The sequence below is a fragment of the Strongyloides ratti genome, scaffold srae_chrx_scaffold0000002 (assembly GCF_001040885.1).
Source record: "Strongyloides ratti genome assembly S_ratti_ED321, scaffold srae_chrx_scaffold0000002".
Classification (NCBI taxonomy): domain Eukaryota; kingdom Metazoa; phylum Nematoda; class Chromadorea; order Rhabditida; family Strongyloididae; genus Strongyloides; species Strongyloides ratti.
The window spans coordinates 3,722,224-3,735,698 of NW_020171510.1; the positions used below are offsets into that span (position 1 = coordinate 3,722,224).

Consider the following 13,475-nt stretch of genomic DNA (forward strand, 5'->3'; position numbering starts at 1 on the left):
CGAGACCGAAGATGAAATTTTACAACAGTTTTATAAGATAAAGAAAGTCTTCGTTGACTTTGAGGATGAAAGAAGAAAAAAGCAAACATTTGAGGTACCATAAATTCCCACTGAACGAAGTGAAGCCGTTAGAACCGAAGAGACAAATGAACCTAGCAAAACTTCAAGTAGACAAATTATCGATATCAATAAAATTTTACGTAAAATTGTCACTACTCCGGAGACGTTAGTAGATAGAATTATACAACAAGATATCATTAAGCGAAAAAAAACGAATCCACAAGAAGAGAAACAAGATGATACTACTGAGAAGAACTTAGAAACGTATAAGGTAGAATTTAAAAAATTAATGTCAAATAAATTTATAGCAGACTATGTGATTGCCTTGAAAAACTGCATCGAAGACCAGAAGAGCACCCATGAGTTTGCTACGGGGGTATCAGAGAGAGGCTATTATAGTATTTCAGAAAATATCTATAATGGTTTAAAAATATTATATAGAAACTTCAGGAAGAATGTACCTTATCTACCAAATGTCCTCGACATTTTTCTTCGTAAATTAGGAAGTTATGCCCAGGTAGATTACTTCATGCTTAACAAAGGGAAATTTAAATAAAGGCATTAGTTATTTTTTACCTAAAGCTGCTATATTTATCTTAACTTGATTTCTTTTTATGGATGGACTAATTTATACCATAGTCTTCATCTTTCTTACCGCTAATGTTTATCGTGATTCGTAAGAATTTTTTTTCCACTATTTTTTTGTAATTCCTCATATCTTTTTCTCACTAATATTTATTGTAATTCCTCATATATTTTTTTCACTAATACTTAGTGAAATTGTATGTATTTCATTTCGAAATATTTAAATACATTACGTATATTTTATTTACTAATATTTATTTACATTAGATATATTTTCATTTACTAATATTTAGTTGCATTACATATATTTTAATTTAACTTTTAATAAATTTTATTTTATATAATTTTTAAACAAATATGCGTTATAGACTTCTTATTTTTTATTAAAAATTGTCTCTACCAAAAATGAAAAGTACCAAAATTTGCATATTTAAAAATTATATGATTTGTTGTAATAATTATTATAAATTAATAAAAAAATAAATTGTAATGCCAATTTTCAAAATGAAAAATGGATAAAATTTAATAAAAATAAAAAGGTAATTGATATTTGATTTTTCCTAAAAATTTTTTTTTCAAAATAATGAATGTTTTAAAACATCTAAAAATTATCCTTGATGAAGAAAATGCAATGCAATTTCTTCAGAACTATAATTTACTTCAAAAAAAAAGGTGTTTAAAAAGACATAAAATGCCGCTTAAAATAGCGCAGTAATGTTGTTTTTAAAGTAAATGCAGGGAAACACAAAAGCGAATGTTAGAAAGCTACATGTATTAATATACGTAGCAAAAAAAATAGAAATAAGAAATTTGAGTCCATGTTAAGAGACAATCATTTTTTTTTTGCATTTTTACGTCAAAAATAAAAATATTTTTTAAGTTATAAAAGAGAATTTGAAAAAAATGTCGTTTCTCAAATATAATAAGGAAAAAAAATTTGAAAGGATTTATAACTTTTAAAAATGAGGGGATAAAATTATAAAGTATTAAATTTTATTTTGTTTTTTTTGAGATGTACATAACTATTTTAAAAAAAAATGTTAAAATGTAAATTTTAAATACATTACTTTACTTAATTTTATTACATTTCATATGTGTACATTACTATATTTAAGCCGTAAAAAAATAAAAAAAAGTAAGTTTATTAAATTTTGTTTTGTTATTTTAATTACTTCTTTTATGATGCTGTTTTCAAAATATTTGTTTTTGCAAAATAATTTCTCATATTTTAGGTAAGTTTTAAGAATGTTAATTAATTTTTTTTATAGATATACGTAACAATTGATAAAATAAAGTAGATATAAGTTTAAATAATGTTATTATTTTTGCTACTTTCACTAATATAGGTTGTTTTATTTTGACCGTGAAGATTAATATGTGGAGAATGTTTTAAAGTAAGTTTAGAAAATATTACTTAATTTTTAATTTTTCAAATATACGTGCGTTTCTATTTAACAATTTAAGAAAAAAAAATATTTAAAGTAAGTTTTAATAATCTATATTTTTTTTTAGGTTTAATTATAAGTTAATAAAAATATAAAGTTTAAAAACTTGTATTTTCTTTAATATTATGTTATTTATTATTGTTAATTAATAAATATTTTTAATTTTCTTTTGTTTCTTTTGTTTTTTTTAATGTTCATTTTTATTAAATGATTATTTATTTTTATTAATTATTGTTTAATAATTAATAATTAATATTAAATTTTGGATTTCTTCTAGACGAGGATCCCTTTCAAAATAACTTTTTTAAATAAACATTTTTTTACATTTTTTTAGCATAAAAAAACACGAGATATCGAAAAATAAAATAAAATTTTTCAAAAAAAAGGTAAAATAATTTGGGATCTGATATTTGATCATAAATTTTAACTTTTAACTAAATTTAACAACTTATTCACTCGAAAACGCTTCTAAAATGGCTTCAATTCCAGTAATGATTTCTTTAAAAAATATTTTCTTCAACAAGAAGGCAGCCCTCAAATTTCTCTAAGACGAGAAAATAATTAAAAAAGAAATAGATTGTCCTGTATGTGGAGGCCCGACTTTTTTTCAAAAGGCAAAACTTCTATTCAAATGCACTAAGAAAAGCTGTAGGAAAAGCGTAAGTGCAGAGAATGGAACATTTTTCGGTAGCCAACGTCTTTCTTTTAGTGAGATTCTTCACATGGCTTATCTATGGTTGTGTAAGACTCCAGTAACCTCAATAATAAGTCAATGTAGACACAGTAGTGCTACTATTTGCGCATTTTTGGGCTATTTCCGCCAACTTGTGGCGGATGCTTTAGAAACCGAAGAATGTGTTATCGGTGGCAAAGACATCATTGTGGAAATAGATGAAACCAAGGTGGGCAAACGGAAGTACAATAGGGGCATCCTGTAGATAGAGTCTGGGTTGTAGGCAGTGTAGAAAAGACGGAGGAAAGACGCGTTTCCGCCGTTCCTGTTGAAAAACGAGACAGTGAAACGCTTCTTGACGTCATTAAGAAGCACGTCAAACTTGGTTCCATCATCCACACTGATTTTTGGCGAGGTTACGAAAGAATTGAGAAAAAATTGGGATTCAAGCACTGTACGGTAAACCACAGTGTAAGTTTTAAGGATCCAGACACTGGTATTCATACAAATACCATAGAAAGAACGTGAAACGGCTTCAAATTAATAATTCCGGAACAGTAAAAAACAAAAAAGGACATGGAGAAACGTTTATATAAATTTGCCTGACGCCGGGCAAATAAAAAAAAATTATGGGCCGGCTTACTTGATGCTTTACGAGAAGTCGTTCATATTAAAAAATAATTATTAATTTATTAATTTTTTTGTTTAAAACAATAAAATATAAAAAAAGTCTTTTTTATTTTGTCGTTTAAATCAAATACATAAAAATTGCTATTTTAACTAAAAATAAATAGCTTGGAAAAAAAAACTTTTTTTATTTTTTAATCAAAAATTATAAAAATATTAAAAAAATACCAATCTGATAAAAAAAAAATGTTTATAACGTATTTTTTAATCAAAATAAACAAGGGGCATTCTCATCTTAAATTCAACCTTAAATTTTTATTATTAATTATTTAATATTTCAAAAAAAAAATATTTTCATAGTAAAGTGTTTTTATTTTTTGACAGCTAGAAATTCCACCACATTCTGAATGAAAATTTTCTGACAGTTAGATTTTGAATATAGAGCGATTCCTTAGAATAAAAGAAGGCTGGGGTTCGATTCTCCATATCTCTATATTACTTTTTAAATTTTTTTATAATTTTTGTTATCTATAAAGTATAAATTTTTTGATAAAATATAAACAGCTTAAATTAATATTTTTTTTAATTTGATTAAAATGGATGTTAAATTTTTGAGGAAAATTTTATAATGCTTTTGCTATCAGTATCCAACCATAGCTCAGTTGGTAGAGCGGAGGACTGTAGATTTCTCTTGCTGATATCCTTAGGTCACTGGTTCAAATCCGGTTGGTTGGAAATTTTTAATTTTTTTCTTTTTAATTATGATTAAAATGTTTTTTGTTAATTTTTAACTAGTAAAAAAAATATTCAACAATACATTTTATTTTAATAAAGGTTATTTATTATAAGTAAAAAATATTAATCAAAAAAATTATAATTAGTTACTTTATAAAATAAAAATTATTATTTATACCATTTTTAAAAAAAAGTATATTTGATTTTTATTTAAAAAATAAAATTTATATGCAAAGAATATTTTTTATCTCTTTTAAAAAATATAGAAAATAATATTTGAAATTTCTTATTCATATAAATTTTATAAAAAGATTTATATCTTTAAACAAATTGCATAGTGTAAAAGAATCGTTTTATGAAATTTGAAAATAAAAATTTATAATTATGATAATAATAATTTTATTGTTTTTGCAAAGAAAAAAACTTTAAAATTATATTAAAATACTTTTTAGATAATGTATAATGGAACAGATTAAGATATAATTAAAATAACAAATTTATAAGTAACATCATTTGTTTTTTTAAAAAGTAAAAATTATAATTACAAAATTGTTTATTAACTTTTTAAAATTGAAAAGTTAACAATCAGATTTTTATAAAAATTAGATAAAAATTTAGAGTAAATTTTTTAAATATGTTAAATGTTATACATTTGTATATTAAAATCTATTAAAAAGAATAATATAATTGTACATGTTAGTTCAAAAAAAATTATGTTTATTATTTAAATTATAATAATATTATTAGCGTGTACAATAATATATTTAGTTTTTAATTTAGAAAAATATGTTAAAGTTAGAAAAATGAAGGTAATAAACAAAAACTTTTTTATACTTTCTATTTGAATTTTTTTATAGATACAATTTATCTTATATTGGTAGTTATAATACATTTGACCCTTCTATATCCCATGTGGTCTAGTGGTTAGGATTCGTGGTTTTCACCCACGCGGCCCGGGTCCGATTCCCGGCATGGGAATATTTTTTATTAAATTTTAGCGTAAAAACAATATTTTATTTGAAAAATAAATATTTTTTAATATAAGATTACTTTTTTTAATGTTTATATATTGAAAATTAACATTCATGTTTTGTATAAAGCATATATCTTATACAAAATGTTAATTAACATTGAAAATAAAAATAAATTTGTTTTTTTTTTAATAACCTAGCATGTACTTTACATATTTAAAATTTGAAAATCATTAAAGAATATTTATAAATTTTTTTGTTACTTATAATTTTCTATGAAAGTTGCAGACGATTATTTGGCTGTATTATGTTTATATTTTTAATGTTTTTGTAAGATAAATTTTTAAAAAATTTAGTAAATTTAAAAAATAATACATTTATTAATACACTTATTTCTATGTGTTTTGAAATCTTACCTGTTTCTAATTTAACATTACATTTTAACAAAGTTTATTTTGAAGAAATCATAAAATGTTTTTCATAAACTAGTTCATTTGTAAAAATTTGTGTCAGAATCAAATTTACAGAATTGATTTTTTATGTAAAACAATTATACTTTATTTATGATGTAAATTGTTTTGCCATATTTTGTAAATTTTCAATATATTAGGTTGTATCATATGAAATGCATGTTTTTATTTTTAAACTTTGAACGCACATAAAAAAGAGAGAAATAAATATTTTTTTTAAAAATATGCATCATTGGCTTTTGCACATTGTTCCCAACGTGAAATAAGTTTTTTCATTCCATTTGAATAAAATTTGGCTTCTCTAGAAGCAATAAAAGCTTCAAAGACAATTTTAATTGACTCTTCGTCATTGAAGATTTTATCCTTGAGAAATTGGTCCAAATTTTTGAAGAAAAAGAAATCTGTAGAAGCGAGATGTGGAGAATAAGGTGGGTGGGGCAAAGTTTCAAATTTCAATTCGTTGAGCATCTGGAGCGTCGTTTTTGAAATATGTAGGCGGACATTTACGTGTAATAAAATTGGACTTTTTTTATTGACTAAAGAAGGCTTTTTTTTAAACAATTTTTGATGCATTTTTTTAATTGTGCACAGTAGGATTCAGAGTTAATGGTTTCACTTGGTTTCATAAATTCATAGTGAACCAGTTTTTCAGAAGACCAAAAAACAGTGACCATCACCTTCTTTGGCGTTAATTGGGGTTTTGGAAACTGTTTTGAAGCTTCATCGTTATCCAACCATTGTCCTGCTCGTTTTCTATTGTCGTATAGAGTTCACTTTTTATCACAGGTTACAATTCGTTCCAAAAATGAAACGTTTTTGTTCCTTAGAAGCAAGGAAGAACAAATTTCTAAACGACGTTTTTGTTGTTTTTCAGTTAGTTCTTACGGTACCCATTAATCTAACTTTTTTGTTTTGCCAATTTGTTTTAAAAGGCGATAAACAGTATCTTTTGAAACCCCAAGGTCTTCTGATATCCTTCTAACTGTTTGTTGAGAATTGGCTTCAATTAGCGTTTTTAAGTGGTCATTATCAATGACTAAATTTGGCCTCCCACGGTTCTCATTCTCAAGGTTCTTATTTCTTTCTCTGAATCTGTAGAATCATTGTACTGTTGATGGATTCACAAGACCTTGACCAAAAATAGCATTAATATCTTCTGCTGTTTTTGCTGCACTAGTGTCTTTTTTGAATTCAAATAAAAAAATTATGCGAATTTTACGTTTAGTAAGCATTTTAGAAAAATTAAAATTTAATTATGATAAACATTTTTTTTTGGCATGATTTATATGCCATTTTGTAGACATGATTTCTAGGAATCAAATAAAATGCTTAGCTTAATTAAATTATTGCTAATTGTTAATTAAAGCTAGCTAATGGTATCGTGCATTTGTAAAACATGCATTTCATATAATACAACCGAATATTTATAATTTTTTTTTAATTATGTTATTTTTTTTACTATATAAATTATTCTATTTTTATTATATGGTGCTAATTTTTATTATTAATTATATCATTTTTTAGTTCCTTTTTTATGCATGATTCAATATAAAATTTTTATATTAATTTAATTTGTAATAATGGTAAGATTAATTTTATTGTATCTTAAATAAAAACACTATGGAAATAAATATTATCTTATTTTATTTTATATTAAACATTTTTAAATATTATGATTATTTATTTTCTAAAAGTTATATATTATAAATTTATAATATTTTGAATCATTTTAATTAGAAAAATATATTGTTTGTTGAAACAAAAAATAAAAATTAATAATTGATGCCGTAACGCTTTAAAGAAATAAAATTAAAAATAAATGTCATTATAATTAATATGTGATTAATTTATTATATATAAATTTTTTTATTTTGTATTGTTACACCATTAGCTGATTGTAATAAGGAGTTACCAATAAACATTTTATATAAAAATTTTTACTATAAATAAAGCAAGCTGATAGTAACTCTATCAATCTAATTTTTTGCCTGTGATATAAAAAAATCTTTAATCTAAAAAATTATATATTGTCTTAATTTTTTGTTAATTTTAATAAAATAGTTAGAAATAAGTATTATTTCTAGTAAATAATTTTTGGATTTTGTTATTTTATTGTATAATCTTTGAAACTGCAACCCCAAATTCATAGTAGTAATGGTATTGTGGCGCTCAGGAGTATTGTTTTGAGGTATATATAAAGGTGAAATGTTAAGAAATTTTTATTTGTGAAAATTTATAGTTAAAGTGCGCGCGTTCACAATATTTTTATTATTTTACGTTGATTAATATTTTTTTATATAATTATTATAATATTTTAATTTTTAATAATTATGTATGATTTTAATTGTAGGGGTTTGCGGCACCACTTGTAAAATTTAAGTTTTATTTAAATAAATTTTTAACTTGGGTGAAATTTTTTTGGTGTTTATTGAAATTAACACAGGATTAGGCGCGTAGGCTATTATTATTGTAAAACGTATTGCAATAAAGTTATTTTTTTTCTGATTTCTATAATAAAAGTTACTGCCAATTTTTAACTGGATAAGTGGTAGATAACTGAAGAAAATTAGAAACAGAAAGGATGGAACCTAGAAATACAGAATCTAGAATCATGGAAGAAAACTCTGAGGGAGTTATTAAAAATTGTGAAATAAGTATGGCTAATATTAAAGACCAACTTATGGGATTTAATTTGAATAAGTTGAAAAACTTGAGTAAGGACCTAAAGGTCAGAAATGTTGGTAAAACAAAGAAAGAAATTGTTGATAAAATTTTGGTTTCAATTATTTCAAAAGAAGATGAAGAAATGTTAAAAAGGTATATATGTGAAGATAATATACCATTAACAGAGTCATATACTGAAGATTCAGAAGTAGACAGTCTCCAGCAACGCATTCGTGAACTAGAACAAAAAGTTTTGGAATTATCAGTTGAGAAAAAGGTTGAGAAGAAAGATGAAAATAGGGCTTTATTAGAAATGATAAAAGAATCACAGTTTACTATACTTACTATGATGAAAATGTTACAAGGAAAACCAGAAAATTCTAACATGAGGAAATGTGAAGTTCCTTTAATTATATTCTCAAACACTGAAGAAAATATATCATCACATATTATGGCAATAGAACGCCATATGGAATTCAGAAACATTTATACAGATAAGGATAAAGTTTTATTTTTAATGATGACATTGTCACCTCCAATTGCTGCGGAAATTGATAAAGTTTTGGGATCCAATTATACATATGAGATTCTTAAAAATTATTTATTAATTACATATAATGGCATGGCAGCTCAGGTGAAAAATAGAAGTGAAATTATGTATTTTAAATTAAATTTTGGAAAAGATTTGGGAGATCAATTAGTAAATTTTGTCCAGAAAATAAATGTTGCTTATAAAGGATTACCAGAAGATGAATTATTACAAACGCAGTTGAGATATATTAGAAATCTAATAACAGATAAAAATTCAAAACTTTTTTATTTTTTGTTGACAGCGAAACCAACAAATATATATGAATTTATAAGAGAAATGCAGGCTGTACATGAATTAGATATGAGTTTTAAATCAAACTCTAAAGTTATGAATAAGAAAAAGGATTCTTATAAAGATAAAGTTTGTCATAATTGCAATAAGAAAGGACATATTGCTCGTTTTTGTAAAGCTGAAAAAGTTAAAGAAAAGGCTTCATCTTCAAATGCTACAAAGAAAGTTTCAGTAATAAATGAAGATCAAGAAAATTATGAGGAAGTGGTAAATCATTATATTATTAAGGATGAGGAGGATGAAGAAACACTTCAGAAGGGAGTGGTGTATCAAGTTAAAGAAAGAAAACCCAAGTTAGAGCCTAAGAAGTATCAACATATAATTTTGCAAATAAATGATAAAATTGGTAAAGGATTTGTTGATAGTGGTTCAGGAATTACATTTGTGGCGAATAGAATGATTCCTAAAGAAAAGGTCTGTGAAGTGAATCCATTAAAAGTTAGAATGGCTAATGGATCAGTTATGATATTGAATAAAGAAAGCAATGTTTTGCTTAACTTCTTAAATGGAGAAGAACTTAAAACAAAAGTTTTTGTTATACCAGATGAAATTATGAAATATGAAGATATTCTCATAGGGGAGGATGTTATGATGCAATGTGGTTTATCAATATCATATGATGGTGAAAAATTGGTTAGTATTAATAACAAAAAATGTATTTCTTATGGCAATGATGATATAAAAGAAACTATTGTTAAAAAGGTTAAGGTTACTAATGATTGTGAAGATATTAAAACAAAAGTTTTTAAAGAATACAAAGATTTGATTCCTAAGTCTAAGTATGATGTAGGAAAAGGAATTTTAGAATGTGCCAACATAGAAATTTTGGATAAGAAAGATGATTTTAAACCACCTTCTTATGGACTACCTTTGGCTTATAAACAACGTATTTATAAGGAATTTAAAGAAATGGAAGCTAATGGAATTGTGGAAGAAAGACTTGCTAAATTTATTCATCCTTTAGTAGTTATTCCGAAAAAAGATGGGGAATTGAGAATTTGTGGAGATTTTAGATATATAAACCATTATACCAAGTCAATGTTTTTACCAGCAAATAAGCCTTATGAATATGTATATGGGATGAGCGGTTATAAATGGTATAGCAAAATAGATTTGAAAAACGCATATTTTCAAGTTAGATATCCAAAAGAAACTATACCATATATGGGAGTAAAAGTTTATGATAAAGTTTACTGTTTTAAAAGAATGGCACAAGGAGGAAAGGTCTCTCCAATTCAATTTCAATGTTTAGCAACAAAAATAATTAGTGATCTGGGAGAAGGATATTTTGTATATATTGATGATTTTGCAGTATGTTCAAATTCAACTTTGGATGATCATATCAATAAAGTGAAATTATTGTTAAATAAATTAAGAGAATATGATATGAAAGTAAATTTTGAAAAGTCCAGTATTGGTGGAACAGAAATTGAATTTATTGGATATAATATTTCTAAAAAGGGAGCAAAAATAGCTACTAAAAATATAAATGCTTTTATGGAAAGAAAAGAACCAAGTACCAAGAAAGAATTGGTATCCTTTTTACAATCAGCCAATTATTTTAGAGGAAACATTCCTAGATATGCAAATATTACTTTACCTCTTCAGAAAATGGTAAATTCTTTAAGATTTAAGTCTTCAAAAATTGAGAAAAATCTTGAATATGTAAAAGCTATAGAATTGACTAAAAAGGCAATGATGAACCCTCAATATTTGGTGAAAGCATTACCAGATGATGTACTTTATTTGGAAACTGACTGTAGCCAAGAAGCAGCAGGAGGGGTAATATATAGAAAAAATAAAGATAAAGAAAAAGAAGTAATCATGTTCTATAGTAAGAAATTAAAGTCATGTAAGAAAGATAGATGTATCACATATTTGGAATTATATGCCATAAATTTGGGAGTAAGAAAATTTAAAGAAATTCTAATTGGACATAAAGTAATTATCAAGACTGATCATAAACCTTTAAAAGGTTTAATGAATACAAAGGAAACAAAATTCTTAGAACTTATTATGCCATTACAAGAATTGGATTATGAAATTCACTATATACAAGGAAAAGAAAATACTTGTGCAGATTACTTTAGTAGAATTTATAAAATTTCTGAAAATAAGGAGAGAGTAGAAAATAAAAATAATTTTCTAAGTGAAACTACTGAAAGTATGGCAAAGAATTTATTTGAAGAATATCATTTGAAAAAAGGGCATTTATCAATTGCAAAAATTAAGGATGACTTGATTAAAGAATGTTATAAATTGATGATCTCAAAATATAAGGCTGTAATGATTATAAATAAAATAATGGATATGATAAAGAATTGTGAAACATGTCAATTGGAAAATGACTTAAAAAGAAGAAAAAGGGATAAAGCAAATCCTCAAAATGTTTTGGAAATATTATATATGGATTTTATGTATTTAGAAAATCACACAATATTGGTAGCTGAAGACGGATACTCGCGTTATATATGGGCAGAAGAAAGTCCACAGGCAGATGAACAAGTAGTTATACAATTACTAAATAAAATATTGGACCAATGCCAAATAAAAATAAAAGAAATAAGGGCAGATAAAGCCAAAGTATTTAAAGGAAAAGAATTTTTGGTATTTTTGAAGAAAAATGATATTAAAATAAATTATGCTGTATCCTATGAACATTATGCAAATTCCAAAGTGGAAAGGGCCATAAGAACTCTTAGACTTGTGTTAAAGAAGATGGAACCTGAGATAACACATAGAGGAAGAGCAGGTTTCAAAAACAAATTAAAAGAAGCTTGCAGAATAATGAACACGTCAGTTCATGGAGCTACTAAAGTTAAGCCTTTCAATTTAATATACAATTATGGAGAGCAAGATGGGCAAGTATTAGAAAATGTTTCTGATGAAAGAATAAAAGCACTAATTAATAATGCCATAAATGAATCACCAGAGAAAAGAATTGTGTATAGAAAACTTAAGAATAATAAAGGTGGAAATGAATTAGCGACTATAAAGGAAGTGGATAATGTAACTGATGTAATGGTAAAGCCTATGAATGAAAAGGATTCAAGAAAGACTATATCTTTAAGTGGTTATAAGAATAGACTTTATTCTCAGGAAAAAGGGAGAAGTTAGAAATAAGTATTATTTCTAGTAAATAATTTTTGGATTTTGTTATTTTATTGTATAATCTTTGAAACTGCAACCCCAAATTCATAGTAGTAATGGTATTGTGGCGCTCAGGAGTATTGTTTTGAGGTATATATAAAGGTGAAATGTTAAGAAATTTTTATTTGTGAAAATTTATAGTTAAAGTGCGCGCGTTCACAATATTTTTATTATTTTACGTTGATTAATATTTTTTTATATAATTATTATAATATTTTAATTTTTAATAATTATGTATGATTTTAATTGTAGGGGTTTGCGGCACCACTTGTAAAATTTAAGTTTTATTTAAATAAATTTTTAACTAAAATTTTTTTTATTTATTGACATATTGTATACAAACGTTTGTTTTGATAAAGTAATTTTTCATTCTTTTTCGTCCTTTAAAATTTGTCTAATTATAAATCTTTTAATTAATATTAATTTAATTGAGTTAGAAACGTTTTAACTTTTATATATTTTACTCATATAATTACTCATTAAGTAGAAGATAAATTTAATAAAAAATATTTTTTTTAATAAAATAAATTTAACAATATATATTTGTATAAAATTAAAAAATAACGACAAATTTACTTCTAAAAGATTGAACTCGACGTGATTTGAACACGCAGCCTTCCGATCTGGAGTCGGACGCGCTACCGTTGCGCCACGAATTCACACAAAATAAAAAATATTTTAAAAATCGCTGCTTAATCTTATATGTAATACTGTTAAATTCATTTTGAATATAAGTATATATTTTTAAAATTATAAAATAAAATTTTATTTTAATTTATAGTATTATTTTGGTTTTTAAAGAATAAAAAAGTTAATATTTGTTTATCAAATTTAATTATAAATTTGACCATAAGTTAATTTAAATATTGTTATTACTTATAATTGATTTTTTTTATAATGTTTATTTATACAACTATTTTAAAATTTTTTTATTTATTTGTCTTTTTGATTCAACATAAAAATACAATAAAATCATATTAAAACAAAAGAAAAATAGTTGGTTGCCATTGTTAACTATTTTTATCTCTTAACAACAAAAATTAATTAAAAAAATTGCTAACTGAAAATATACAATTTTTATTTTACAATTTATAAAAATATTTTAATTGCATTTAATAAAATATTTTTAAAAAACTATATTATTAAACTTTTAGATCCTTTTTTTTATATTATACAAAGATAACCTTTTAAGTTAGTTAATAATTAGTAATA

At 24.3% G+C, this 13,475-nt stretch overlaps 3 protein-coding genes across 3 annotated transcripts; 2 read left to right on the forward strand and 1 right to left on the reverse strand.

Annotated features, from left to right (window-relative positions):
* Nucleotides 1-2,812: 2,812 nt before the first annotated feature.
* SRAE_X000180500 (Transposase, ISXO2-like domain-containing protein) lies at nucleotides 2,813-3,291 on the forward strand (the record flags this gene model as incomplete). Its single annotated transcript, XM_024653118.1, has 2 exons — nucleotides 2,813-2,954; nucleotides 3,047-3,291. 2 exons carry the CDS (start codon nucleotides 2,813-2,815, stop codon nucleotides 3,289-3,291), a joined length of 387 nt encoding a protein of 128 aa, XP_024499275.1.
* A 2,491-nt stretch (nucleotides 3,292-5,782) lies between these two features.
* Nucleotides 5,783-6,798, reverse strand: SRAE_X000180600 (Histone-lysine N-methyltransferase SETMAR; the record flags this gene model as incomplete). The annotated part of the gene is made up of 4 exons (XM_024653129.1): nucleotides 5,783-6,102; nucleotides 6,156-6,319; nucleotides 6,470-6,602; nucleotides 6,696-6,798. 4 exons carry the CDS (start codon nucleotides 6,796-6,798, stop codon nucleotides 5,783-5,785), a joined length of 720 nt encoding a protein of 239 aa, XP_024499276.1.
* A 1,349-nt stretch (nucleotides 6,799-8,147) lies between these two features.
* On the forward strand, nucleotides 8,148-12,230 carry SRAE_X000180700 (Reverse transcriptase domain and Integrase,catalytic core domain and Zinc finger, CCHC-type domain and Ribonuclease H-like domain and Aspartic peptidase domain-containing protein; the record flags this gene model as incomplete). The annotated part of the gene is made up of 1 exon (XM_024653141.1): nucleotides 8,148-12,230. The coding sequence occupies one exon, from the start codon at nucleotides 8,148-8,150 to the stop codon at nucleotides 12,228-12,230; it is 4,083 nt and encodes a 1,360-aa protein (XP_024499277.1).
* Nucleotides 12,231-13,475: the final 1,245 nt, after the last annotated feature.